This window comes from Giraffa tippelskirchi, chromosome 2 (assembly GCF_054371585.1).
Source record: "Giraffa tippelskirchi isolate mGirTip1 chromosome 2, T2T-mGirTip1v1.2.pri, whole genome shotgun sequence".
Classification (NCBI taxonomy): Eukaryota; Metazoa; Chordata; class Mammalia; order Artiodactyla; family Giraffidae; genus Giraffa; species Giraffa tippelskirchi.
Window position 1 is genome coordinate 139327501 of NC_137276.1, and position 27909 is coordinate 139355409.

The following is a 27909-nucleotide window of genomic DNA, read 5'->3' on the forward strand; positions in this document are numbered from 1 at the left end:
GATGTGTGTGGGGTTCGGAGCGGCGCCGGCACAGCCAAGGGGAGCGGGCGAGCGGCGGCGGCGGCGGCGGCGGTGGCGGGCACAGGTGCGGCCTCGGCTCGCAGGGAGGGACGCGGCGGTAGGCTAGGGGCGCACGGCTCCCGGGGCGCCGACGGCGGCGCCGGGCGTCAAGAGGAGTTAACAAAGCTCGTCGGGCTTCCTCGGGTGCGGAGGCCGTAGTCGGGGGTCCGGATGCTCGGGTCCCGGGTGGGGTCGGGGCCACGGGGGGCGCGGGCCGGGTGTCCCACGGTGGATCATGCCTCGCTGATCCCGGGTGATGGGTACGGGCAGGGGCCGGGTGGTGCACTTGACCCGTCCGGACCCCGGACGCCCGTCACTGTCCCCTTCCGCCCCCCGCCGCCCGTTTGCGCTCCGCGGGGATGCCCCGGGCTCGACCCGGTAGGTCGGCGCTTAGCGAGTGGGAGATCCCGGCTCGGCGCCCTCCCGCCCGCTGACCCCGCTCTCCTCTGCCCTGGGCAGGCGAGGGGAGGTGCAGCCTTAGGGGTGCTGGGGTAACACCCGAGAACTTCCCGGGGAGAAGGTGCGCGGGGGATTTCCACAGTCCTGCCTGCGGCCCCCCTAGCGAGGCGGTGTTGAGAGGGCACCGGGGTGTTCCGATACTGCGGGGGGGGCGGGGTTGGGGGGGACTCCTTTTTCTCCACTTCCCACTACCTGCTTGCAAGCCGGAGGCGTCCCAGGTCCCTTGCCCTCCTCCCCGCCTCCGCCTCGGGTTTAAGGTGGGTGAGTGGCTTTGCGTGGGCCGAGGATTTCAGGGTTTTAGGGCTTCCCATTTTAAGTCATGCCTCCTGCCCTCTTCCTTGGCCTGCGTAGGCTGAGGTGTTCCTGTGGTGGGCGAAAGTCAGTACGTTGGCTAGTGGCCTTGGTACTTAACCGTTTAGGTCTGGTTTAAGGTAAATTGCTGGGAGTTTGGCTGGCAGATATTTCTATTTACTGGATTTCTTTTGGATTTTTTCTCAAGAAGGAAGTGGAAGAAGAATCTTTGCTTTTTCCCTCTTCCTCCATTTGCATTCTTTGTGAGGTCTGTCTGCCTTGTGCTTTTTGTCCCGGATTAGTCTTGTTCAAGGATGGAGATTCCCAGGAGTGGAGTCTATAGCTTTTGGCTTCCATTAAGCAAATTCGCTGACCTTTTAAAGGGAAAGTTAATTTTGGCCTACAGCTATTCCAGAAAAATAACGTACACTGACTAGATGAATTATGTATTTAAGATTGTGACTTGGGTGTAGTAGATGTGTTGTAACTGGTATTTGATTTTTAGATGAAACCGGTGGGTTTTTTGTTTGTTTTTGTTTTTTAATTAAGAGTTGAAGTAATAAGTTACTTTAGTTAAAATAGGTTATTTTAGTTAAAATCGCATAACTGGGAAGAAACCTCTAGTATTGAGTTTTGGGTGAGATGATCTGTTTAAGGTTTTTCCTTTTCTGGGTTGGAGTAACCCTCTCCCTTTTGAGGGATATTATTGCTCCCTTTACTCATTCGCCAAATTGCTTTCATGTTTAAATGAAGGTACTTCTAATTAACTGGTGTTAGATTTAAAGAAATCACTCAAGTGTCACCTTTGGTAAAGTGAACTCAGTTTAAGATTAAGAAACTAGTTTCAAACTGACCCTTTGGCCTCTGGAGCAAATTCAAATGTAACTCTTCCCCAACCCCCTTCTCTTCCAGATTAATTAAAAGAAGAATGAACAGTAATCCTTGAAGATAACTGGGCAAATTTTTCTTTAGGTTTCATTTTTAATCACAGAAATTCAAGTGGAGTCAGTCTCTTGTTACTGGTGTGAGGGTTTATTCAAGCCTTCATTTTGTCCACACAGACCAACAGATCATCAATTTTAGAGAAGATATCCCCCCCCCTTTTTTTTTGGTGTCCTTGGTGCCAAATACTAAATTTGGGTGCATAATTTTGACACAAGCGATTTTTGACACAAGCATAAACTTTTTGGGTGTTGTGCCTAAAACCAAACCAAACTGTTGCATTGAACATGGACATCTTGAATTGAGAGAACTGGTAGCTTTATTTGAATACATATACCTGAAGATTTAAAAACAAAAACAAAGGTTTCCTTGGAGGTGTGCCTCTTAAAATTATTTACTTTGTTATTAAACATAATTTTTTTTATAGCACTGGCAGTGCTTATACTGAAGTATTAGCAGAACCAAAACAAAGTTGCAAATCTATTGAGTAGTGTAGGGATATCTCTTTGGAAATTTAAATTTTCTTTGAGGATAAGTTACTATAAGAATTGGTATACATCAATTCTCTCTCTTAAGCAACTCAATAATAATGCAAATTTCAGACTTAACTTATCTAACACGATAGTTTTAGCAATGGAAAACCTACAGACGAATTTTTCCTTGGTTCAGAGCTCAAATAAAAAATTGAATGGGATGGAAGATGATGGCAGCCCTCCAGTGAAAAAGATGATGACAGACATTCATGCAAATGGAAAAATGATGATAAACAAGTTGCCAACAGTAAAGAAAGAACACTTGGATGACTATGAAGCACCAATGGAAACTGGCGAAGAGCATGTCAAGAGGACCTGTGCCTCTGTGCCTGAACCTTTACATTTAAATCCTAGTTTGAAACATACTTTGGCACAATTCCATTTAAGTAGTCAGAGCTCTTTGGGTGGACCAGCAGCGTTTTCTGCTCGGTATTCCCAAGAAAGCATGTCGCCTACGGTATTTCTGCCTCTTCCATCTCCTCAGGTTCTTCCTGGTCCACTGCTCATCCCTTCTGATAGCTCCACAGAACTCACCCAGACTATGTTGGAAGGGGAGTCTATTTCTTGTTTTCAGGTTGGAGGAGAAAAGAGACTCTGCTTGCCCCAAGTCCTAAATTCTGTTCTCCGAGAATTTTCACTCCAACAAATAAATACAGTGTGTGATGAATTGTACATCTATTGCTCAAGATGTACATCAGACCAGCTTCATATCTTAAAGGTCCTGGGAATACTTCCATTCAATGCCCCATCCTGTGGGCTGATCACATTAACTGATGCACAAAGACTATGTAATGCTTTATTGCGGCCACGCACCTTTCCTCAAAATGGTAGTATACTACCTGCAAAAAACTCATTGGCCCAGTTGAAGGAAACTGGCAGTGCCTTTGAAGTGGAACATGAATGCTTGGGCAAATGTCAGGGTTTATTTGCACCCCAGTTTTATGTTCAGCCAGATGCTCCATGTATTCAGTGTCTGGAGTGCTGTGGAATGTTTGCACCCCAGACGTTTGTGATGCATTCTCATAGATCACCGGACAAAAGGACTTGCCACTGGGGCTTTGAATCAGCCAAATGGCATTGCTATCTTCATGTGAACCAAAAATACTTGGGGACACCTGAAGAAAAGAAACTGAAGATAATTTTAGAAGAAATGAAGGAGAAATTTAGCATGAGGAATGGGAAGAGGACTCAATCCAAGGCAAGTTTTTTTTTTTAATAGCAATTTTGAACACTGGTAATGGTGTACTTTGAAATTATCTATTTAGAATATAACTTAAAGTATTACTGCTCATTCAACAATAGCAAAAAATATTGATCTGTACGATGTGTTTGTATCACAACGTTTCAGGCTATAAAGTGCTTGCCTGTGTGTGTTCTCATTTGATGTTCCAAACAACCTGCTGAGAGAAGTGGGATTATTCCCATTTTACAGATAATGAGAATGAGGCTCAGAGAGATCAAGTGACTTTCCCAAAGTTACATAAGCAGGGAGTGGAGGATTTGGGGCTTTTTTCTCGAGTCCGCTTTCTTTTTCACACATTTTGCTTTTTGATGACTGAATCAGTTGTTTTCTTAGGACTCTTAATTTACACTTTGGTCTTATCTCCATTTGCAAATGGCGTATAGCTAGCCACAACAATTCTGGTGACAGGCTCCAAACAGCATTTTTCAAAGGTGTATTTAGGATTTCTCACATTGTTTCTGTAATTGTATATTCAGATTTCATCAATATTGGAAACAAATGCAAAAGATTGATCTGAAGACTTTGTGATTCTAGTCTCCCAAGATTTTTTAAAAGAGGAATAATTTAAAAAGTTATGACAGCTAGAATATAGATTATTTTAGATTAAATAAGTATGAATATAAAAACTTACCAGCAAAGAGATGTTATTTTATTTTTATTTTCTTAAATAAATTTATTTATTTTACTTGGGGGCTAATTACTTTACAGTATTGTAGTGGTTTTTGTCATGCATTGACATGAATCAGCCCTGGGTTTACATGTGTTCCCCATCCTGAACCCCGCTCCCATCTCCCTCCCCATCCCATCCCTCTGGGTCATCCCATTGCCCCAGCCCTCAGCATTTGTCTCAAGCATCGAACCTGGAATAGTGTTCTGTTTCACATATTATAATATACATGTTTCGATGCTGTTCTCTCAGAACGTCCCACCCTCACCTTCTCCCTCAGAGTCCATAAGACTGTTCTACAGCAAAGAGATTTTAAAGTTATTTTCTCACTGCATTATCTGGTAGGCTAAATGAGTATCTTCATTCCAAGAGTTTGAATACCTGGCTAATAAGATTTAGGCTATTAAATATTCAGTGTGTGGATCTGGTTTTAAAATATTTTCCTACTTGAATAAAATCAGTATAATAGCTAACACTGCTAAAACGTACCAAGCATTGTTGTTGAACAGTTTTACACACATAATTTTATTTTATTGGTACCACAAAAAAGTTGGCTGTATTTCATCTTAAAAATCTAATGTTTCCACTGTTAATTAGCTTTTATTCCTTGAAATAGTCTATCTTTTCTCCTTCACAGAAGAAATGAATGAAGTGTATGAAATGACTGAAGGTTATTTATTTCAAGGTTAGAGCTTAGACAAGAACCTAAGGTTTGGTGTCCTGTGCTTCAATAGGGTACCTTTCCCTATTGGGAAATTTAGTTTTCCCAATAGGGAAATTTAGTTACAATGTAGTTCTAAGACAGTGATTTGCTTCTGAAGCCCAGTGAGGATAGTTTCAGGCTTGAATTCAGGGTAGTTTGCTCCTTGCTGAATCCAAAACATCAGTACTTCGAAATTCCTCGCCTGTGGCTACTAGATAAGTTTATATTGTTCTGGTGCCATTATTAACTGATTTTAAAGCATAGTCGACCTCAAGCCAGTTCTCACGTTGTTGGACTTGCTTACAGCTGGCCTGGTCACAAGCTGAAGATTGTGCTTATTAGAATTGTCTATATTCTCAAAATGTGGAATGCCCACCTAAATATTTATGGTATTTTGCCCTAACCTAACTAGAAATCTTACATGGCCACATTATTTGCCAGATGTTCCTGGTCTGATCTTCATTGCTCTGAAATAAGCATTTTGGGGATAAATTGCTTTGCCTAATGTTCCTGCTCTGTGTTTGTGAGAAGAAAATACCTGAGAACCATGATAAAGGCTAAAAAAAAAAAAAGGTGATGAATTTACTTAACTGAAACTGAATGTACTAGGGTTTGGTTAAAATTGAAACTGTCCTTCATTTGGATGTAGTCCTTTTATTGTATCAGAATTTATTAATTTGAATTCAGTTTTTAGTTGGGGAAGATGTGAGATTTTTTTCGCCATCTTTGTACTGTTATTTTTTGCAGTATTTGCTACAGTGTTTTTGGCATATTTTGGTATTTTTTTCTAATTTAATGTGAATTTTAAGCAATTTAAGAAAATTTCCAGTAATCAAACCTTTCAGAAAGAAGTTTGGGGTGAGTTCATGTATAGTAATGTGTGCTTGCCACTTCACATTTTGGAAATACATTCCTCAAAACATGTTAAAGTAGTTCTTTTTTGAAGTTCAGATGAGAGACCAGTCCCGGATGGATTGCATGCTCCTAGCTGTGTAACTGATAAGACAGTAGAATCAGGAATTGAATGCAGGTCTTCTGACTTGAAGTCTAGAAATTTTCACTACTTTTCTCTAAAGCACACTCCATAGCAGAAACTGAAGTTTGAGAAACATTAACTTTTCTTGTCAACTTAACCTTCGTATAATGGTTCTTAAGCTCTCTATTAACTTTTATATAGCCTAAGACTAAGGTATTTTACTGGCAAGGGGGTAAGGAGAACGTCCTTTAACTGGGGAACATTTTTCATTATCTTCTGTGAGTCATTGAATTGGTTGCCCAACAAACCAAATAGATCCAGAGGAAGCTCTAAGTCAAAACAGACTTTAAGAAAAAAATTAAAGAATAACTTACCATATGGCTTAAGGAACTCTGCTCGATGTTACATAGCAACTGGGATGGTATGGGAGTTTGGGGGAAAATGAATACATGTGTATGTATGGCTGAGTCCCTTTGCCACCAACTTGAAACTATCAAAACATTGTTAATCAGTTATGCTCCAATACAAAACAAAAAGTTTAAGATGCTTAAAAAGTTAGAATATGCTAAATATATTAAGTTCTTATCTAAAGGGCTTTAGGTTTAATGTGAACACTAATGTAATTGGGTATGTTTAGTTAAAGAGTAGTTTTTTGGCTTTTAAAAAACCCCCTCAAACTCAGTAGGCAATTGTTTGAAATGTAGCAACTATTAAATTATTTCTAAGGATGAAAGTTATATTAGTAATGGTCACCAAACTATTTGCATAACTATATTCACTTTGCATAGTTAGGACTTAGATGGGAGAAATAAGTGGGATATGGTCAGTATTCTAAGTGAAGAACTGACTATTCTTTGCAGACACCAGAGATAAAAGACCCTAATGCTGGGAAGGATTGGATGGCATCACTGACTTGATGGGCATGGGTTTGGGTAGACTCTGGGAGTTGGTGATAGACAGGGAGGCCTGGCATGCTGCGATTCATGGGGTAGCAAAGAGTCGGACACGACTGAGCAACTGAACTGAACTGAGATAACAGTATTTTGAACTCTTTCTTAGGTCACCACAAGAAATAATACTTGATATTAGATCTGCCTCACTTGCTTTGCAAAATGGTGTTATAAAAACAAAACTGCTTCTTCATATCATTTGAGTTTTTTATGTTTTTATTAGAAAAATGATTATAGTATTTTACAGTGTGCAAATATATGCAAGAATATCATTTTTGATTCTTTAACAAGCTTCCAGTGTTGTTTGATCTAATTCTGATTTTGTTGAATCTTATGTTTCTATCTAGAAAAAGGTTTGCCAAGCAAACTGATCATTTGTAAATAAAATTTGAAGGGTAATGTTTACTTTAGATTATTTTCAAGCACATTAGAAAAACCTATTTGTAGTCAATTGATAAGATCTTTATAGGTGATTCTTTCCTGTTACAGCATGTGGCCAACAATCTCCAGTTCACTAAGTAAAGATGATTTATGCCCTTATTTTTTTTTTAGGAGTTAAAATTTAGATTTCTAGCATTTAGACTTGACTGCTCTTAGGTAAATAAAATAGTATAGTGTTTACTTAAGGACAGGTCCTGTGAATTATCTGTGATGCGAATAGATGACCTGAAGATATCAACTTAGACGTTTTTTTTCCTCTTAAAGTCTATTCAACATTTCACTTTTTTTTAGTTTTGCATTTTTCTTATAGTTCATTTCTGTAGAGGTCATTTGGAATAATAATAGTACAAAAACTTTCTCCCCTCTTGTAAGCTGTTTTTGAGAGCTACGTTTGTTTAGGGAGTGTGTTTCTTGATACAAACCTAAATGAAGGAAGGAAATACACTAGAGAGGATGGGTAACTACAAGAATTGTGTTGGGACAAAATATGTAACAGTAATAATCGTGATAGATTTGATGGTAATTTGTTACATCAGAGGCATAAGTTTGCATTTTATGATTAGCATAAACTTTTATCAAGTGATGGTAAGGTCAGAATCAAATGAAGCATTTGTACTCATAGAAGGAATCAGTATGAATATTTTTGTCTGACTTTCTAAAATTAACAACTATCTTAATGAGTTTAGAGATTCCTGTTTTCCCAGAATTTAGTTTTGTGCTTGGCATGTCAGTTACTCAGGGAAAAGGAGACTTTTTTAAACTGAACAAATTTTTAAGAGACAACGTTGTATTTTAGAATAATTGGGATTTTTTTGTGTGAAAAATGATGGTTTAACCCTTAATAAACATAATTTGCAAGTAAACTATTGAATAAGACAACTGATCAAATGAGGGAATGGATGTAAAAGTATTTCCGAAGTTAAGAGTCTAGAAACATAGGATGATACTTCAAACTATTATTGAAATATTTACTAATATGTAATTTTGGATTTTTCCTTTCCCCACATTCTTGATTTATCTAAAATTATCTGAAGATATTTCTAAGTAAAATAACTGAGTATTGGTCTCAAATGTATCTCACATTAATTGTTTGTACACAGTAATTATACTAGTTGGATATTTGTTTACTTACCAAAATGAAGTTTGCAAGAATAAAGTACAAAACAAGTTTATTATAAAATATGTTATAGGAACATTTCAGTGGAATCATTAGAATGACTTTGGGAATAGTGCCCCCTTATGGTTTAGAAATATAGTCTATTCATTTTTATCATTAAAAAATGGTAGAACATTTTAACATGTTAACATTTTAAAAAAGGCTTCTGATAAAGAACTTTATCCTTTTGGTCTGAGAAATGGGGAAAAACTTCAAGGAAAGCAAGTCTCCTTAAGAAACTTCAAGGAAGAAAAGGGATCGGCCTGAATCAGTGCATAGTCAGCCAATAGTGTTCTCGTAGCTATGCATATGTTATAATTTATCCCAGTTGAGAATAAGGAAAGCAAGAATTGGATAATTTTAATGCCTTTAGAATTCTGGAAGCAGAACATATGGAGCCAGAACTCAATTTGGTCAAGTAAAGAGGTAAAACTAGTTTGGGAATATGTATTTTGTCCATGTGTAAAATTTTGCTATTTTGAGGTTTCATGTATGTTACATGTACAATAAAGTAATGTAAGGATTTTATTTGACTACAAAAAACCTAAAGAATATATAATTAAATCATAACCATTTTTAAGGATGTGGTTTAGTTCCATCACTAAATGAAGTACTATAGCCCCATGTTAGGCAGAAAGAGGAGTGAATAGGACAGATGTAAAGTTAGTTTCCCTGGAGGGGGCCTTGGTGGCCCATTCCAGTATTCTTGCCTGGAGAATCCTATGCATTGAGGAGCCTGGTCCTCTATATAGTCCGTGGGGTTGTGAAGAGTCGGCCATGACTGAAGTGAATAAGCACACACACACACACAGTTAGTTTAAAACTCATTTTAATTCCGAAACTTAGAAATGGGTCACAGAAGTATGTGTGTGAAGACTAGCTGGAGGCTCCCTAGGGCAGGAATTCATCTTGTAGTTTCTAAATGTAGGTGGTAGATGCTTAACAAAGGTTTGGATAAAACTGAATGAAAAGTCTGAGTAGCCTTAGAAAGCTACCAGTGATTTTCAAGGAGGAAAACAGTTTAGTTTTAAAGCAATACAGCATTTTGTTTTTATTTGTGCTATTGAATTTATTTTATGAATTCAAATAGCCTTAAAAGTGTGTATTTTGGTTATCTTATGGGAACAAAGAATACAAAAATTAAACTTAACTAAAAATCACTTTGGTACATAAAACTAGGGCTTTTGCTCCTTTTTGAAAAGGTGTTTTGGTGTGATTATGGAAGCACTATAAGCCCATTATAGTACATCCTTAAAAAAGTGCAAAGAAGAAAACAGAATTTTCTCATCATTTCACCATGGAGTGATAACCACCATTGGAATTTATTTCTTTATATCTGTAATGCTTTGTATTACAGATGTGCAGAATCATCTGTAGAGTGCACTTGTTAATTTAGGACTAATTGTTGAAATAATACATTTGGACAAACTGTAGAACTTGCACTCAGAGCAGTGGTCATCAAATTGCAGTTTTACATCTATGTACCCTTTCCCATCTGGGGTTCTCTGAGAGGAGAATTAAGCCCTTTAGAAAGATTGTATATAGTACTGTTGTAAGTACTTTGGAGAGAAGTTAATTTAATGCATACAAGGGAAACTGCAGAATTTAGGCTTAATTCTCTTGAGAACCACAGTTGAGAAGGATTGGGGTATGTCAGTTCAGTTCAGTTCAGTCGCTCAGTCGTGTCCGACTCTTTGCAACCCTATGAACTGCAGCACGCCAGGCCTCCCTGTCCATCACCAATTCCTGGAGTCCACCCAAACCCATGTCCATCGAGTCGGTGATGCCATCCAGCCATCTCATCCTCTGTAGTCCCCTTCTCCTCCTGCCCCCAATCCTTCCCAGCATCAGGGTCTTTTCCAGTGAGTCAGCTCTTTGCATGAGGTGGCAAAAGTATTGGAGTTTCAGCTTCAACATCCATCCTTCCAATGAACACCCAGGACTGATCTCCTTTAGGATGGACTGGTTGGATCTCCTTGCAGTCCAAGGGACTCTCAAGAGTCTTCCCCAACAACACAGTTCAAAAGCATCAATTCTTCAGTGCTCAGCTTTCTTCACCGTCCAACTCACATCCATACATGACTACTGGAAAAACCATAGCCTTGACTAGACGGACCTTTGTTGGCAAAGTAATGTCTCTGCTTTTAAATATGCTGTCTAGATTGGTCATAACCTTCCTTCCAAGGAGTAAGCGTCTTTTAATTTCATGGCTGTGATCACCATCAGCAGTGATTTTGGAGCCCAAAAAAGTAAAATGTGACACTGTTTCCTCATCTATTTCCCATGAAGTGATGGGACCGGATGGCATGATCTTAGTTTTCTGAATGTTGAGCTTTAAGCCAACTTTTTCACTCTCCTCTTTCACTTTCATCAAGAGGCTCTTTAGTTCTTTACTTTCTGCCATAAGGGTGGTGTCATCTACATATCTGAGGTTATTGATGTTTCTCCCAGCAATCTTGATTCCAGCTTGTGTTTCTTCCAGCCCAGCGTTTCTCACGATGTACTCTGCATATAAGTTAAATAAGCAGGGTGACAGTATACAGCCTTGACGTACTCCTTTTCCTATTTGGAACCAGTCTGTTCCATGTCCAGTTCTAACGGTTGCTTCCTGAGCTGCATACAGGTTTCTCAAGAGACAGGTCAGATGGTCTGGTATTCCCATCTCTTTAAGAAGTTTCCACAGTTTATTGTGAGCCACACAGTCAAAGGCTTTGGCATAGTCAATAAAGCAGAAATAGATGTTTTTCTGGAACTCGCTTGCTTTTTCGATGATCCAGCGGATGTTGGCAATTTGATGTCTGGTTCCTCTGCCTTTTCTAAAACCAGCTTGAACATCTGGAAGTTCACGGTGCACATATTGCTGAAGCCTGGCTTGGAGAATTTTGAGCATTACTTTACTAGCGTGTGAGATGAGTGCAATTGTGTGGTAGTTTGAGCATTCTTTGGCATTGCCTTTCTTTGGGATTAGAATGAAAACTGACCTTTTCCAGTCCTGTGGCCACTGCTGAGTTTTCCAGATTTGCTGGCATATTGAGTGCGGCACTTTCACAGCAGCATCTTTCCAGATTTGAAATAGCTCAACTGGAATTCCATCACCTCCACTAGCTTTGTTCATAGTGATGCTTTCTAAGGCCCACTTGACTTCACACTCCAGGATATCTGGCTCTAGGTGAGTGATCACACCATCGTGATTATCTGGGTTGTGAAGATCTATCTTGTACAGTTCTTCTGTGTATTCTTGCCACCTCTTCGTAATATCTTCTGCTTCTGTTAGGTCCATACCATTTCTGTACTTTATCGAGCCCATCTTTGCATGAAATGTTCCCTTGATATCTCTAATTTTCTTGAAAAGATTGTTAGTCTTTCCCGTTCTGTTGTTTTCCTCTATTTCTTTGCATCGATCGCTGAGGAAGGCTTTCTTATCTCTCCTTCCTATTCTTTAAAGGAAGTCAATTTAGTGGGTCAGCAGCACTTCAAAAATACATGAAATAGAGTAAAATTTTAAAAGTGCAATCTATTGCACATAGTAAAATAATTTACATTTTGATGTTAATTTACATTATTTGAAGGTCAAAATAATCTTAGTTTTTTAAAAGCATATATGCTGAAATGGGGTAGAAAAGCAAAGCCTTACATTTACATAGATTAACTTTTGACAGATAATTTAGTAAAAGGATGTATATGACATGTAAATTTTCAAATTGCAATATTAAGTCAACTAGACATCATAGAATTCCACTGTAAAGAAGTTAATTTTTTTAAAGTCCCAGAAATTAACAGGATTTTTATCAGTTTGTTCTGATAGAAAAAGTGATGTCATACTACTGATTTTTACATGTGTTTGTTTCCATGAAGCATTTAAAATGATAATTCCACATTGTAAGAATGTGAGCCTTTGCTTTTCCTGTGAGAGTTTTTAAGCACTTTAAACCTAAAATTGGCTTTATGAGGTAGATGATACGATTTTGTAGTGTTGAGTAGCAGGAGACATTGCTGATTGCTGCTTGTTTTGGTGGTTGCTTAGTTGCTAAATTGTGTCTGATTCTTGGGATTCTATGGACTTGCCAGGCTCTTCTGTTCATGGGATTTCCCAGGTGTGGCTTGCCATTTCCTTCTTCTGGGGATCTTCCCCACCCAGGGATCAAACCCGAGTCTCCTGCATTGGCAGGCAAATTCTTTACCACTGAACCACTGGGGAAGCCCATGATTTCCTGCAGATCCATCTTTGATAAGTTAGTGGAAGTTCTTAGATCATATTGTTACAGGTTTGTATCAGGTTGATTAATAATTACAATTAATCATTACAGTGATTATTTTTAGAGTGAAATGAGGCACAAAACTAAGCCTTAAAATCTCTTAAGTACCTATTGCTGCTACCTTGTAACACTATTCCTATTTCACTTGTTGAAACACTCATTCACAACATGTTGAAAGTATTGAGGAAACCTGATTCTATTCTGAGAGATTCAGTTTCATTCAGTAAGAGTATGTTGGCAGCTGTCTGATAGGGTGGTAGGGTGTCTTGTGTCCTGAAATCATTTATGGACCACCTGGCAGGGATATTTGCTTTATACCTAAGGAGTTATTCCTTAACAGTGTGTTCAGCCATGTATTTATGTTTGGCTTGTACAAAATAATGTGTATTTAATATATGCGTTATATTTTATTTAATGTAAGCACATCATTATAGGAGGATAGACTATGAAATTTACCAGTCTACCAGCCCTTCATACATATACTGGCTTATAAATACCAAAATGTAAAAATTAATCTTTGTCTTTCTAAATTCTATTTTAAAAAATTCTTTTCCCACATATTAAAAAAATTTAATCCTGATATTTTGAGGGGAACTTTTAAAATCCCATCAATACTTTGAGATATTGTCTTGATTACTTTAGTTCATCAGTGTTTGTCATTTGGAGTTAATTAAAGATCACAATATTAATCTGCCACTATAATTAGAAACTGAGAGAGCCACCTAAAATCAAAGTTTACAATTGAAGATAAGTCTGGGAGTTTTAAAATGTTTTTGTTTTATTTGTCTATATATTTTTTAGTGCAAATTGGAATGTATATGTACTAACGGTGCTGAGTGGATGAAATTGCTTTTGTTACTAGAAAGTGATGACAGAAATGCTTATTGGTCTTTTTGTACATGAAACCAAGTTCTCTAAATTATTTGTCATTGTGAGACTAATAAGCATTGTATCGAAATACAGTAGTTCTTTATTAGGAAACCTGATTATTAAAAGGTCATGTATACATAACACAGTAAGTTGAAATGTAGAGAAACTTTGTGTAAAACATTTTCTAATATTTACTTATTTAAAATTAATTCTTCTACTATACATTTTGGACTTGTTTAAATTTTGCTTTCTTAGACGTTATTTGTTGTTTTATGACTTAGAAAAAGAACTTTAGGAATGAAATCATATGTCTGAAATTTTTCTTATGTGTTTCAGATAAGGATGGCATCTGTTCATTTTGTGGTAGATAATGATGGGGAAGTTGAATGATAAAAGTATTTTAAAATGTTAAGGCTCTAACTTGAGCTACTAAGTGATCTATTTCTTTTCTTTGCCAAATAATGTAATGTAGTCTGTTGTAGTGTTTAATTACTTGAAGGGAATAAATTATCCTCCTATTGAAAGGTAAAAGAAAAGGCAATAGCTGTGTGTATCTTGGTGTCTCATTTTTATTCCTGATCAGTAGTAGCATTACTGCTGTGCCATTTAATTATACTGTTATTTTTTTGAAGACCTAATTTGTATGTTGCCACAAATGCAGAATAGATGAGAAAATCTGGCATGACTGTGAATGTTCTGTTGTGTATTATGTGCTTTTCTTAATTGTTTCTAACATGCAGTTAGGATAATTTGTTGTAAATGTGTTTATGGCTTAACCACAGAATATTAGGTAAAATTAACTCCCAGCATTTTATCATGGTTAGTGTTGGGCATTTCCCCATCATTTATATTATTTAATTTGTAAATCTGATCTCTAAAAATGCACCCAGAGACAGTTGAGATTCTTCTGCACTTCATGGAATAAAGGGGTAGTAGTAAATGTGAAAGAGACTAGTAGCAGAGTAACCTTAAAAGGGGCCACTCTGGGAATTTAATGAGCTACACTGTCATTCAGAATTCATTCAACAAATATTTATTGAGTCCCTACTGCATTGCCAGGCATGGTGCTAGGTACTGAAAATTTGAAAGTAATTAAGACAGTCCTTGACCTCAAGGTCTGTCAAGGTCTCTGCTACTTAAGCAAGCAGAGGCCAGATAACCACTCGTGAAGAGTTTTGTGTAGGAAATTCAGACATTTGCTAGCGGACTGCACTAGGCGATCTTCAGGGAAGGCTTTAAGAACCCCCTCCGCTGGGTCTCTCTCTGTGGGCAGGTGCAAGAAGAGGAAACAAAACAAAGGTCAGAAACAAGAGGGATGGGTGTATAAAAAGAAACAAATGTGCTAACAGTTATTTAAGGTGGCATTTGAAGTGAGAGATGTCATAAAAACAAAACTATACTGAGTCTGGATCATGAATAGAAAAGTAAAACTTATACAAACTTATCAAGCTATAGAATTTTGAAATGAATGTGCTCAAAATTGAGTCAGATTTGAAGTCAAGATCTTTGGCTGAAGAAGTTTAGAATTTGTTATTCTGAAGATTTAAAATTCCAGCTATCCATAATAGGAAACACTTTTAAATATAAATGTCAATTTTAATAGTTTTAATTAAAAAAATCTAGAAATAGTTGATTTCTTGGGCAGTACCTCCAGGATGTCTCAGGTATAAAACTGATGTAAAGTGGAGCTTTCTTTATTTTCTAAATAATGAGTTCAACAAATGACTTCTAAAAAGGAATTTCTCATTTAATTTGAGCTGATCTTATATTTCATTGATTTGTTAGAATGAGCTTTTTGTTCATTAACACCTCTTTTATTACAGTGTTAGGATGAAAAATGTTCTGCCTAAATGAGTTTCTAGATAATGAAACTACTTTTCTCAGCACTGTCTTTTTTTAAAACTTGAACCTTTTGTAAAATCTAAAATGTCAAATACTTTTCAGTCTTTCTAAGTGTATGTATGAATATGTATGTATATGGTATACTACTTATAAATATTGACTATAACTATGTCATATTGACTCAAGACTTCTCAAACGTCAGATACTCTGTTGGAATAAGGATAGGGAACAGTTGAGGTATATTATTTGCCCTAGCCTATGTATGATAAAGCCCTCAGATTGTCTTGCTTTTTGAATCAGTTTTTGTGTTTGTATCTTGTAATTCTTCTCTCTCTTTAGGCTGTCAGCTGGCACCTGGCATTACCATTTAGTATTTCTGTTGCCAGCAGTCAGTTCCCCTTCTAATTTATGGTAGAACTCAGCTATAGGCTGAGAAACTATGTAAACAAGTGATTGTTGTATTTAATAAATAAACAGTTGATTTTGCCCCAGATGCTGAACTTCTTTAGAACACTTGACCAGGATTGTGAAGTTTTAAAACAAATTCTACTCTGTATAGAGTCTAGAGGCCCTCACTGAATATTCACCTGTTAAATCCTTTTAAAATATTATTCTTTCCCTTTAATCTTACGGCCTTGTTAGTCTTTTAAATTCCTTGTCCAGTAATTCTTAACAAAATGTTGATCTCCCAATATGTGTATGTAGGGGGAGGGGAGACATGTAAAACAAACCAAATGAGGAAGTTAGTAACCACAGGTTATTTATTCTTTCTCAGTTTCTGAGCCTCAGTTTTCTGATGTGTAAAGTGGAGATAATTGTACCTACTTAATAAGCTATTTGTTAGAATTAAGCAGGATATAAAGTTCTTATCATGAACTTTGAGGTAGCCAGTTACCTTCTCTTTTTCCTTTATTTATAAGTACAAGGCTAAAAAGAGCTTTTGATATTTATGATAATATGTGGTTTACTGATAAGTGTTAGCAGACAAAGTGGTTTCAAAATTGGGCAAAGTATTGCTGTAGGATGTTATCTAAGAAATACTATAGGGGTGGAGAGGGTAGGTTATAGCTGATTGTAGTAGCAAGAAAAAGAATCAAAACTTATCAATGCTGTACATTTGCACAGTACTATTATTTAAAATGGATTTTTAACACAGATTCCATAAGTATGATATTTGATGAAATCATTTCTGGTAGTCCATGTTAATATACATGCTGAAGCTGTTCTTGTGATGGGGTAGTTAATGTCTCTTTGAGTTTTGAGTGACTAGACATGGTATTTTAAAGAAACACTGCCCTATTCGAAGATGATTCTCGAGTTACATAATTCTTTACTAGTCAGTGTTCTCCAGAGGCAGCCTATGGCTCTGTCGAATAAACACCTGATTAACCATCACATCTTCCTTCAATAAACTTTTCCACTTCTGTATTTTTCTACAGATAGATACACCGCCAGGAATGGAATTGCAGTCATGGTATCCAGTTATAAAACAGGAAGGTGACCATGTCTCTCAGACACATTCATTTTTACATCCCAGGTGAGTGGGTATTAGCTCGTTTGTTCCTTCATTCAACATCTGTACAGCAGGTGCTTTTCTAGACTCTGGGAATTCTTTATATCATTTTAGGTTTTTTTTTTTCCTGCTAATCCAGGGAATGAATTCTAAATGGGTTGAATATTTGAATTAACTTTTCTGTATGTTTCCATGTTTTTTCCTGGAAATAGGTTATTTCCTTTTTGCCCTAAAGTGAAAAAAATGAAAGTTGTAAAAAATTTTCCTTACTACCTTTGAAGAGGTAAACCAACTCTCCAAGAGTGCGGTGTGCAACTTTGATATTTTAAAATGAACCTTTTTTGGAACTTAGAGGTTTTCATTAGTGGCCACACCCCTCAAAATCAATTTCATATTTTCAATAAAGATGCACCTTAGATTATAAACTTTTTATTTAAAAAAACCTAGACTTTTATCTGCTGCTGTACACACTTAGCTCCCCAAACACAGTGATGAAGAATCTCAGTCTTACATTTGTATAGTTCCTTCTATTCCTTTTACATTTGAAGTAAGCTTTGGGGCAGTATTAAACCTGTCAGTTTTCTTAGGATACTGAGTTTTCACCCTCAGAATTCATGTAATTGGTCAAGAGGGACAATATAGATGTCCTGTACAAAGAAAATGTAATAAAAGAGGGGGTTATTTAGAGCTTAGAGGATGAAGTGTTAGCTCACTTAAATGGTTGCATCTTTTGGTTAAAGGTTAAGCAGATTATAGTTAATCATATGGTACTTAAATATGTAGCTCAAATTTGTTCCATAAGTCTCTCAGATGATCTCTTGTACAATTTTATGTGAGGTTTGAGCAAAATTGGTATTGGTGGTTATCCCTTTGATCGTAGTTTTGCTTGATTTTATTATTGCTGTTTTATCAAATTAAGTAGGAAATATCAAAGTATTTTCAGAAGATTGCTTTGTGGAGTTTGATCCAAGGAGGGTAGCCCAGTAGCTGGGTAGTGTTCAGAATGCCGATTGTCTTCTTGAAAAGGGAGAAGGGCCCTGGGAGCTCTTCGTTGGGGCTGTGGTGAATCAGGCCATAACCATGCAGTGTGGCCTGAATCGGCCTCACTACAGCAAAGAGCAAGGACTCCTTGCTTTGGAGGGGTGGCACACAGGGAAATGGTCCTCTGAAGTATCGTGTAGTCCGTTTTCTTTTAGCATAAACATTACCTACTCGGGGTTGTTGAACTGCTCTGTAAAGTACTTCATGGTTTTAGTTCTCATGAGGTTTTGAGGGAAGGGAAACTGTTTTTCTTTTCAGTGAGCATCTTTTTACTGTTTAGAAACTACTTTTTGCGAAATAACAAAAATAGCCTCATAATTTTGCTCTTTGTACTTCAACTGCTTACTGACATTTTCAAGAATTCTTTTCTAAGCCCCTTATTTTTTGAATTGTTGCATTATCTGTTTTGGTTAAAAAAAATTGTATAACTATAGAAATTGATGTTAATATATTTTTACCTAAATGTAATAAGTACCTTATTTTGCCATTCTTTGTTTTCAGCTACTGCTTATACATGTGTGATAAAGTGGTTGCCCCAAATGTGTCACTTACTTCAGCTGTACCCCAGGCTAAAGAGGTCACAAAGACAGAGGCAAGCAGATCCATACCAAGACAGTCAGAGAAGCCTCACAGTAGTGGGAAACATCAAAAAATAGTGTCTTATCCAGATGTCTCACTGGAAGAACAGGAGAAAATGGATCTAAAAACAAGTAAAGAATTATATAGCCACCTAGGTAAGTATTCAGAAATTACCTTTTTAAAATCATGTACCTAATCAACATATTTATTCAGCATTTTCAAAAAGAGTTTCTTTTAATAAGAGAATTTTCCAGATAATTGAAGCTTTATATCTTAAAAAAAAAAACAAAACCTACCTTTCAAAACTCTGAAGTCTGGGGGCCCTCACCCAAGCTCCACCCTACATCAGCTGTGTGACCTGAGGCAAAGCACCTACCTTCTCTGGTCCCATGTGCTGCGGAGTAACTAAGCCTGTGCACCACAGCTGTTGAGCCTGTGCTCTAGATCCCAGGAACTGCAGCTGCTGAAGCCTGCAAGCCCTATAGCCTGTGCTCTGCAAGAAGGGAGACTATAGCAGTGAGAAGCCTGCACACTGCAGTGAAGAGTAGCCCCCACTTGCTTCAACTAGAGATAAGCCCGCCTAGCAACGAAGAGCCAGCACAATAGATAGCCAAAAATTAATAAAATTATCTTTAAAAATATATATGATAATCTGTAAAAATATGAATCAATTATGTTGTACACCTGGAACTAACATGATACTGTTAATCAACTATGCTTCAATTAAAAAGAGAAAGAAGTGTACCAAGTGTAGTTAGATGCAGGACTCAGAGACATTAAGTTGTGGAATAAGCAAGGATTGAAAATGAATAGCTGTGGGAGCCAGGCAGGTGGCATAAATGCAGAATGCTGGCTGGACATTTAAAAAAAAATGCATAGTTAACAGTGCCTTCTAAAATATGGTGGACCAAACAAGATATGTCTGCTCACGTGCTGCCTGTGTTACCCTCTCTGTAGCTGCAGAGTTTTGCCTACAGCTTAGGCAAATGTAACAGTTCTTTCGACTTTCTCAGAGCAGTGGAAGAGTCCTTTGGTTATGTAATTGTTTTCATAGATAGTTGCTATTCTTTGGGGCGGAGTTTGTACTTCTAATTTTGAGATTTTTAAAACTCAGTTTTCCTTGGATTTAAGTATGGCAAACAATAATTAGTAACATACTTTTATACCATGTTTGTATTATATTTCCTGAAGTATGCTAGAGGCTTTAAAAAAATTGTTGAGGTGTAATTCATATACCATAAAATTTATCCTTTTAGACTGTACAATTTTTAGTAAATTCACAAAGTTGTGTAATAATCACATTTCAGAACATTTCATCAACCTTAAATCCTGTAATCCAGAAGTTACTCTTCATTCTCCCCTTTTATCAGCCTCTAATCGGTTTTCTGTTTTTATGGATTTGCCTGTTCTGGACATTTCATATAAAATGATTGTACAACATGTGGCCTTCTGTTGCCTGGCTTCTTCCACTAAGGATGTTTTCTCAGTAGATGTTACAGCATGTATTAGCACTTCTTCCCTGTTTATGGCTTGGTAACTTTCAGTTGTGTGGATGGATAAGACCCTGTTTTGTTTATCCATTCATCAGCTGATGGACATTTGGATGTATCCACATTTGGCTGTTACGACCAATGCTGTTATGAACACTTGAGCAGAAGCTTTAATGTGAATGTATGTTTTTATTTCTCTTGGCTATATATTTTAGGAGTGGAATTGCTGGGTCATATGGTAACTCTATGTTTAATATCTTCAGGGACTGCCAAACTGTTTTTCAAAGCAACCATACCATTTTCATTTCTAGCAACGGTCTCTGAGGTTTCCAGTTTCTGCACATCTTTGCCAATAGTTGTCATTGTTTGTTTTTTGATGAGAGCCATCCTAGTGGTTGTGAAGTGGTATGTCATAGTTTTGATTTGCAATTCTCCAAGTTGACTAATGGTACTATCTTTTCATGTTTTTATTGGACATTGCAAATCTCTCTCTTTTTTAAAAATATTTATTGTATTGATTTGGCTGCACCAGGTCTTAGTTGCGGCACATAGGTAGGATCTTTAGTTGCGTGCGCACTCTTAGTTGCAGCATGTGGACTTTAGTCCACTGCCCAGTGATTGAATCCGGGTCCCCTGCATTAGGAGTGCAGAGTCTTAGCCACTGGACCACCAGGGAAGTCTACATTGCAAATCTTTGGAGAAGTACCTGTTGAGAGCCTTTGCCTATTTTTAAATTGGGTTGTCTCTTTATTATTGAGTTGTAAGAGTTACTTGTACATTCTGGGTACTAGAGCCTTACCAGGTATAGGATTTGCCATTGTGTCAGTTGTCTTTTCACTTTCTTGGTAGTGTCCTTTGAAACACAGAAGTTTTAAATTCAGATGAAGTCCAATTTGTTGTTTCTTTGGTTGCTTACTTTAGGTGTCATGTCTAAGAAACCATTGCCTAATCCAGTTAAGAATTTTAGCTCTTAAATTTAAGTCTGTGATCCATTTTTAATTAATTTTTATAAAAGATGTGAAGTTCAACCTCAATCGTATATAGATACAGTTGTCCCAACACAGTTGAAAAAGCTACTGTTACTCGTTGAATTGTTCTGGCACCCTTATTAAAAACCGGTTGCCTATAAAAGTATACTTTTATTTCTGGACTCAGTCTTTATGTCAGTACTACACACGGTTTTGATTTCTGTAGCTTCATAACAAGCTTTAAAATTGGAGATTGTGAGTCCTCTAACTTTGTTTTTCTTTTTCAAGATTACTTTTGGCTGTTTTGGTTTCCTTTTATTTCCATATGAGTTTTAGAATCAGTTTGCCAAATTCTGCCACACAGCCAGGTGAGATTTTGATAGGGTCTGCATTGAAAAAGTAGATGAGTTTGGGACTACCATTTATTGTAGTCTATTTGTGCTGCTATAACAAAAATAACATGACTGAGTGGCTTATACCATAGACACTTACTCCTTTCACTGTTCCAGAGGCTGGGAAGTCTAAGATCAGGGCACTAGTGGATTTGGTTTGGCAAGGGTTTGCCTCCTGGCTCATAGATGGCTGTCTTCTCATTATGTGCTCAAATTGTGGTAGAGCTCTCTGGAGTCTCTTTTATAAAGGCATTAATCCCATCATGGGGTCTCTACCCTTATGAGCTAATTGTCTCCTAAAGGTTTCATTTCCTAATACCATCACATTGGGGGTTAGGATTTCAGCATAGGAATTTTGGAGATCACTGACTTCCAGATCATAGTATCATCTTAATGATATTAAGTCTTCCAGTCTATGAACATAGGATTCCTTTCCATTTATTTAGGTCTTTTATTTCTTTCAATAATATTTTATAGTTTCTGTTATATAAGTTTTATACTACTTTTGTTAAGTTTATTCCTAAGTATCTTTATTATTTTTTTATTTTGTTTATAAATGAAATTGTTTTCTTAATTTCATTTATGGATCATTCTAGTGACTTTTGACAGAGTGGTATTTATACTTTGTTACTTCTTTTTTGCCTTCGAAGATCCATCAGTCTCGAATAATTCTACCAGCAAAAAGAAACCTGAGTCTACCACTTGCAGCTTAGCCAGAAACACAAGCAAGTCAGGAACTGACCGTGATGTTGCAGCTCTATCTCCACTTCTTGTCAAAGATGTCATTTGTGAGGACGATAAGGGAAAAATTATGGAAGAAGTAGTGAGAACTTATGTAAAACAACAGGAAAAACTGAACTCAATTTTACAGAAGAAGCAACAACTTCAGATGGTAAAATTGTTATTTAAATGATAGTCCGTTGTGAAAAAATACTTTTGCATATTCTTCAAGATGAGATGCTGTAAATGTATTTAACATTGTTCAGTTTTATACTTACAAGAAATATTAATATACTTTTAAATTTTTAGAGAAAATAGTTTTCAAGATAACTGCTTATGTATAGAATTGATATGACACCTCAATTTTATAATAGATACTTTCTGTCCTGTTTTTTTTCTGAATTGAAAGGTTTAATGTGATAGAAATAAAGTAAAAATTATATTGTGACTCTTTAAATTACAGGAAGTTGAAATGTTGAGTAGTTCAAAAGCTATGAAGGAACTTACTGAAGAACAGCAGAATTTACAGAAAGAGCTTGAATCTTTGCAGAATGAACATGCTCAAAAAATGGAAGAATTTTATGTTGAACAGAAAGACTTAGAGAAAAAACTAGAGCAGGTAATGAAGCAAAAATGTACCTGTGACTCAAATTTAGAAAAAGATAAAGAGGCTGAATATGCAGCACAGGTAAGAATTACACAGTTTGTATAGTGTTGCCTTTTCAATGTGGAAGTTGAAGCTGTTACTTTAATTTCATTAAAGAAATTACTTTTTGTTAAACTTGTTTCATTTAGGCTAGACTTCAAAATAGATAATTCTGTTAAACACGATTTTATGCTGTATCATTCAAGATGATTGTTTTGATCTTGGTTGTTGCATTACTTTAAATTTTTATTGGATTTCTGTAGTTTAGTTGTCCTAATTGCTAATCTCTAGCTATCTGAATATCAATGTTATTTTAATGTAATATATGGGCTTTCAAATCAGTGGCTTAACAAATATGAACTGTTGCCTACTGTGTTCACAAGCACTGGGGCAAAAGTAGCTTACAACTTGGGAAAGATGAACAAATAACTCCTAATCTGAGCATGCTGTGATAAAAGGTATACTGAGGTGTAAGGCATAATGAAAGTGTTCTAAGTGTTCAGTTCCCTTTACCCTTTGTTTTGCCCTCATTTTAAGGTCATTTCAAAGTCAGATTAATAGTATTGGATATTCAAGAGATTATAATATGCATGAAATAGTTCATTTTTGCAAAAAGTGATTTGAAAGTAGATCTTTGCCATGATGTGAGAAGTAAATGGAAAACCAAAACTCAATGAAAAACTGACAGTCTTCTAATCACACAGCTGGCAGAACTGAGACAGAGATTGGACCACGCTGAGGCTGATAGGCAAGAACTCCAAGATGAACTCAGACAGGAACGGGAGGCAAGACAGAAGTTAGAGATGATGATAAAAGAGCTAAAGCTGCAAATTTTGAAATCGTCAAAGACTGCTAAAGAATAGAAACCTTCAAAGAAATCCATCTGTGTATTCCCAACAGGGTTTATTTTTATTTGTTTGTTTACTTTGGTAAATGGATTCTGAACAGTTTATCTGCATGAAATAACTAGGCATTATATTCATTTGTAGATCAGAGAAAGTGAAGAGATTATATATTAGTATATAAATTTTTACATTTTCCAAATGATGAAAATGTATGTTTCTTTGTACTTTTTTTTTCAACCAGCTTCAAAGCAGTACTTTGCAGTTTTAACTATTAGATACAATGCCTATATTTCTAATGCAGTTTAACAGTTGCATACTTTTTAAAAGCTGCATTGTGTGATGGTAGATAGTTTTGATCAATTTTGTTATCCATATTTTAGACTCAACTTTAGATACAATGGTGGCTTCATATTTCATCTATAGAGCTACTCAAGGAGTTGTCCATTTTTTTCATTAACACAATCTCCTTTCTAAGTTGAAAGTATACTCATTATTATAATCAAAATTTTTTATTTTGTTTCTTCTTGTGGCATGAATTTCCACCAGTTCCTTTCTATTTAATGTCTCCTAAGAGACATTTTGTCAATAGAGGAATTTCATTGATGAGGTTATTAGCACACCCTAAGGGAAAAGATAACATGCTTTCTTATACACTGCTGCTAAACTCAAGAAGCAGTTATAATTAGATTTTCTGTTTAAATGTGGTTATATTTAGAGAAAATTTTTTATGTAGCAACTTTAGAAGAGGGAATAAAATGTCATAATTTTTGAACTTTTGTTCATGTTGTTAATAGTGTTGTGAAAATATTAATGTACTTGAGAAAAACTGATACCATTGATGTACATCGGTTTCTATACAATCCATAATCCTCCTGTACAGTTTTTATATGTAGTTGTGGGTCTTACTGAAATTTATATAATGGATTTGTTTTCCTTTAAATTGTAAGATATTAAACACTTTGAAGGTTATTTTGGACTTTTGTATGTTTAAATGTTAAGTCTTAACCAAATGTGCACGAATGGACCATTTTCAGTTATTATTTAATATCAAAATCAGGAATTTACAGTCAACTAGTAGTATATGATAGGTTAATATAGGGAAGTTTACTGATCTGCTACTAAGAGGTTTTTAGATAGTTTTTAGAAGACAGCAATTCCATAGTTTGGGGAGGGACAACTTCTGCACTTTTTTTTTTTTTTGCACAGAAAAGTCTGTCATTCTTTAATGGCAAATTTCATGTTAGTTAATTCTTGGCTTAAAAGATACTAGGTAAAATATTTAGTATGCATTTTTTAAAAGAAAGTTTCCTGAAGCTACCATTAATTGACATTATTATCCCATGAATTTAATTTTTATATTCTTGTGTATGGTACTATATGAAATTACTTGAGAGCTAAATTTATTTTTTAAATAAATCAGCTAAAGTTAAGGTTATTTACTCTTCCCATCATAGACAATAGATGCTTGGTATAGAACTTCAAAAGTAAGTAGATTATCATTTAACCAGTTATTTTCATATTTTGCCTAATGGTACTTATATAGCCTAAAAGAATTTTTATACTTCCCAAAGTATAGTTTCTTTACTAGAGTATCATCTAAATGTGTATTTTCTATTTTCCATCTAAGTTTTACTGTGTTAACCCTGCTATTTAATTGGTTGATCCTTGGAATCTCCTTAAGGAAGAACACATGTTAAAATGACATACAGGAATAAATATTAAAAATGACATATGCTTCTAATACTTTTTATTTGCCTTTATCTGGAGAAAGAAAAACACAGATATTTTATGACACAGTTTCGTTTTAGTTGTGGATTAGTTGCATCACAGCTAAGCTTTCTGGGAGGTAAAACTCAAGCCTGTATAATTTATTTTTCTATTTCACTCAAAATCTTATGTTACTTAGTTTAAATGATAAGCTATTGAAGTTTCGACTCAAAACATCTAAAATAATTTAATCGTTAAAATATGTTTTTAAAAATTCTAAGCAATGCTTAATCACCTTTAAATTATCATAAGCTCTTAATTTATTAGCTTTGAATAAAGAACTATTTTTTCTGGTCCTTCACATAAGGGAAACTTGCCACATGAAACTGTATACTCTTCATTTTTCAGAAGATACATAGATGTGCCATCAGTTTCTAACTTCTTTGAAAATAGTGTTTTTTTTTAAGTCAATTGTAAATAGTATGCCTATTCTAGATAAAAGTAATTTTAAGTTAAACTGTACAACATAGCTTGAAAGTATAGAGACTTTGTAATACTTTACAAGTGGCCTCTGCTAAAAATATCTTATCCATATAATTATTCTTCTATTCTTTGCATGCTCATTTTGTGTGTTGGTTGTTAGCTTAAAGTTTGTTTTACTGTTAGCCTTTGTGTGCCAACTCATCAAGCAACCAGATTTTCCCTCAGACTTCATAATATTTTTCTTTTTAGGAAAAATATAAAAATACTTACTTTAAAAAGCTGTGTTAAAGGAACGACATATCAGAAGCACTAGAGCAGAGCATCTTTAAAAGGAAGAAAAGATAGAGTATTAGTTCACTGGGTGATGAGTGATATTAAATTTGAATGGTGATAGTTTCTGTATTCTAAACTTGATGAGAAAAAGGTACCAAATCTATTGTAAATGTAAAACCTGCTGTCATTGAGGAAGCTCTGAACAACCCTGGTTTCACAAATAACACTTTGAAAGAATTTGACCAATAGTGTAAGTTGGCTTGTGCTTTAGTTTTGTAAGGCATACTCGTTTGCTTGAATTTCTGTGTCCAGGAGAGTTTGGGTGTTTTATGGTTCTTGAACTAATTTTATAATATATTTAATATATTACCAGTTGAGATATAAAGTCATTTGTACATATTGAATTAAAAACCAGTTGCTAAAGTAGGTGTAATAGACTGAGTACAATGATACTTGCAGGTTACCCCCACATGTTCTAGAAGTCATGACAGAACAACCAATTTATTTACACATCTTTGGTTTCTGTTTGAAGGAAAGTAAAATGATAAACTTGAGGAATATAATACATGCTCAAAGTTATTTCCCTATAGGAAGTAGTAAAGCTGGTGCTGAAGATTTTTGATCAGTTTCTAAAATTTTCTTCTCAATGACTTAGGTTTTGATTGCTTAGGAAAGAATCCTTACTTTTATTTGCTCTTTAGCATTTAATCTGCACGACAGCATATTACAGATTAATAGAATGAAAAGTTGTGCTCATACTGTACATTTATTTCTGTGCTTAAAGCTACTTGTTTTTATAGAAGCTGACAGCAATAAGGGACACATTACTGCTGTATTATACATTGTGAGATTGAATAAACAGCTTAAATTTTTTTCCTGGCGTAAGACACTTAAGCATTTCCATTATTGGAAGGAATTTGTATGGATATTCTATATTGCATCTTGTTTAAAAGGACAGTCTTTTTTTTTTTTGTAAAATCCATTTAAAATGGCTTCTAAACTACATAATGCAATTTGGAGCCTGTTTTTTTAGTGATAGTAGTAGATGTTTTATATAGTGCTACTGTGTTTGAATTAAAGAGAACAAATGTAAAAACTGAAATTTAAAAATTAGGCCCAGAAAACAAAATAGTGTATTAAGTTAGTTGAATGTAAAAGAAACTTAAAAGATTTTTTTCCTTTAATATAGATACCTCACTTGAAAATAAAGCACAGCATACTTAAAGTAGTTTAAAAAAAAAAATCCTACTAAAAGAATTGCTAAATCTTGAACAACTCTTGGGGAATTGTAGTTTGGGAGAAATAAAATATACTTGCTTTTAACCATCCTGTTACAAGTATTTATTTATCCTGATAATCTTAAGCCAACACAGTAGTCTTAAATTATTTCTGAATTTCTAATCTATGAAAGCAGTAAATGAAGATCTGTCGTGCAACTGTTGAAACAAATTGTTGACTACATTGACCATAATTCAATTTAAAATCTTGCCAATGATGTACAGTTTTATGGTTAAAATTGCTGTGGTTGGTTGTATTACATGACACACGAAACTGTCCTCTACCTCACGTGAAATAAGTATTTTATATGGTTTTACTATAAAACAAGACTCATCTATCTGGTCACTTAGTTTACAAATTTTGAATTATATTTATTGAAACATGACATACTGTGCTCTTAGCTTATACCTCAATTGTATTTTGTGCTGTTTTCCATTTTCATGCCTTGTAAATAAACTTGTATAGATTGTGGATCAAATTCCAAATAAAAACTTTTAATGCCAGTGAAATTGATTTAAGCCTTATTGGTATCCTGTGTGAACTCAACTTTCTTGTTTCTTAAGATTAACATTTTTTCTTTTGGTT

General features: G+C 35.7%; 1 protein-coding gene and 1 long non-coding RNA gene across 6 annotated transcripts in view; one reads left to right on the top strand and one right to left on the bottom strand.

Moving 5' to 3' along the window:
• SKIL (SKI like proto-oncogene) lies at positions 1 to 27833 on the top strand. Of its 5 annotated transcripts, none has more exons than XM_081570874.1 (7): positions 1 to 204; positions 1723 to 3483; positions 16829 to 16926; positions 18445 to 18677; positions 22023 to 22264; positions 22556 to 22780; positions 23443 to 27833. In XM_081570874.1, exons 2-7 carry the CDS (start codon positions 2386 to 2388, stop codon positions 23599 to 23601), a joined length of 2055 nt encoding a protein of 684 aa, XP_081427000.1. In that variant the 5' UTR covers positions 1 to 204; positions 1723 to 2385; the 3' UTR covers positions 23602 to 27833. The 5 variants fall into 5 exon arrangements, with proteins under 5 accessions (XP_081427000.1, XP_081427001.1, XP_081427003.1 ...); XM_081570875.1 differs by having other exon boundaries at positions 1 to 85; positions 1723 to 3487; positions 16833 to 16926; XM_081570877.1 differs by having other exon boundaries at positions 1 to 85; positions 1723 to 3487; positions 16833 to 16926; positions 22556 to 22711.
• LOC145538586 (uncharacterized) overlaps positions 18899 to 27909 on the bottom strand; it is a 9558-nt gene continuing 547 nt past the window's right edge. Inside the window, exons 2-4 of the long non-coding RNA XR_014077062.1 lie at positions 26044 to 26096; positions 19268 to 22141; positions 18899 to 19015 (exon numbers count right to left, since the gene is read on the bottom strand). This is a non-coding gene — a long non-coding RNA (uncharacterized LOC145538586). The remainder of the gene's footprint in view (positions 19016 to 19267; positions 22142 to 26043; positions 26097 to 27909) is intronic.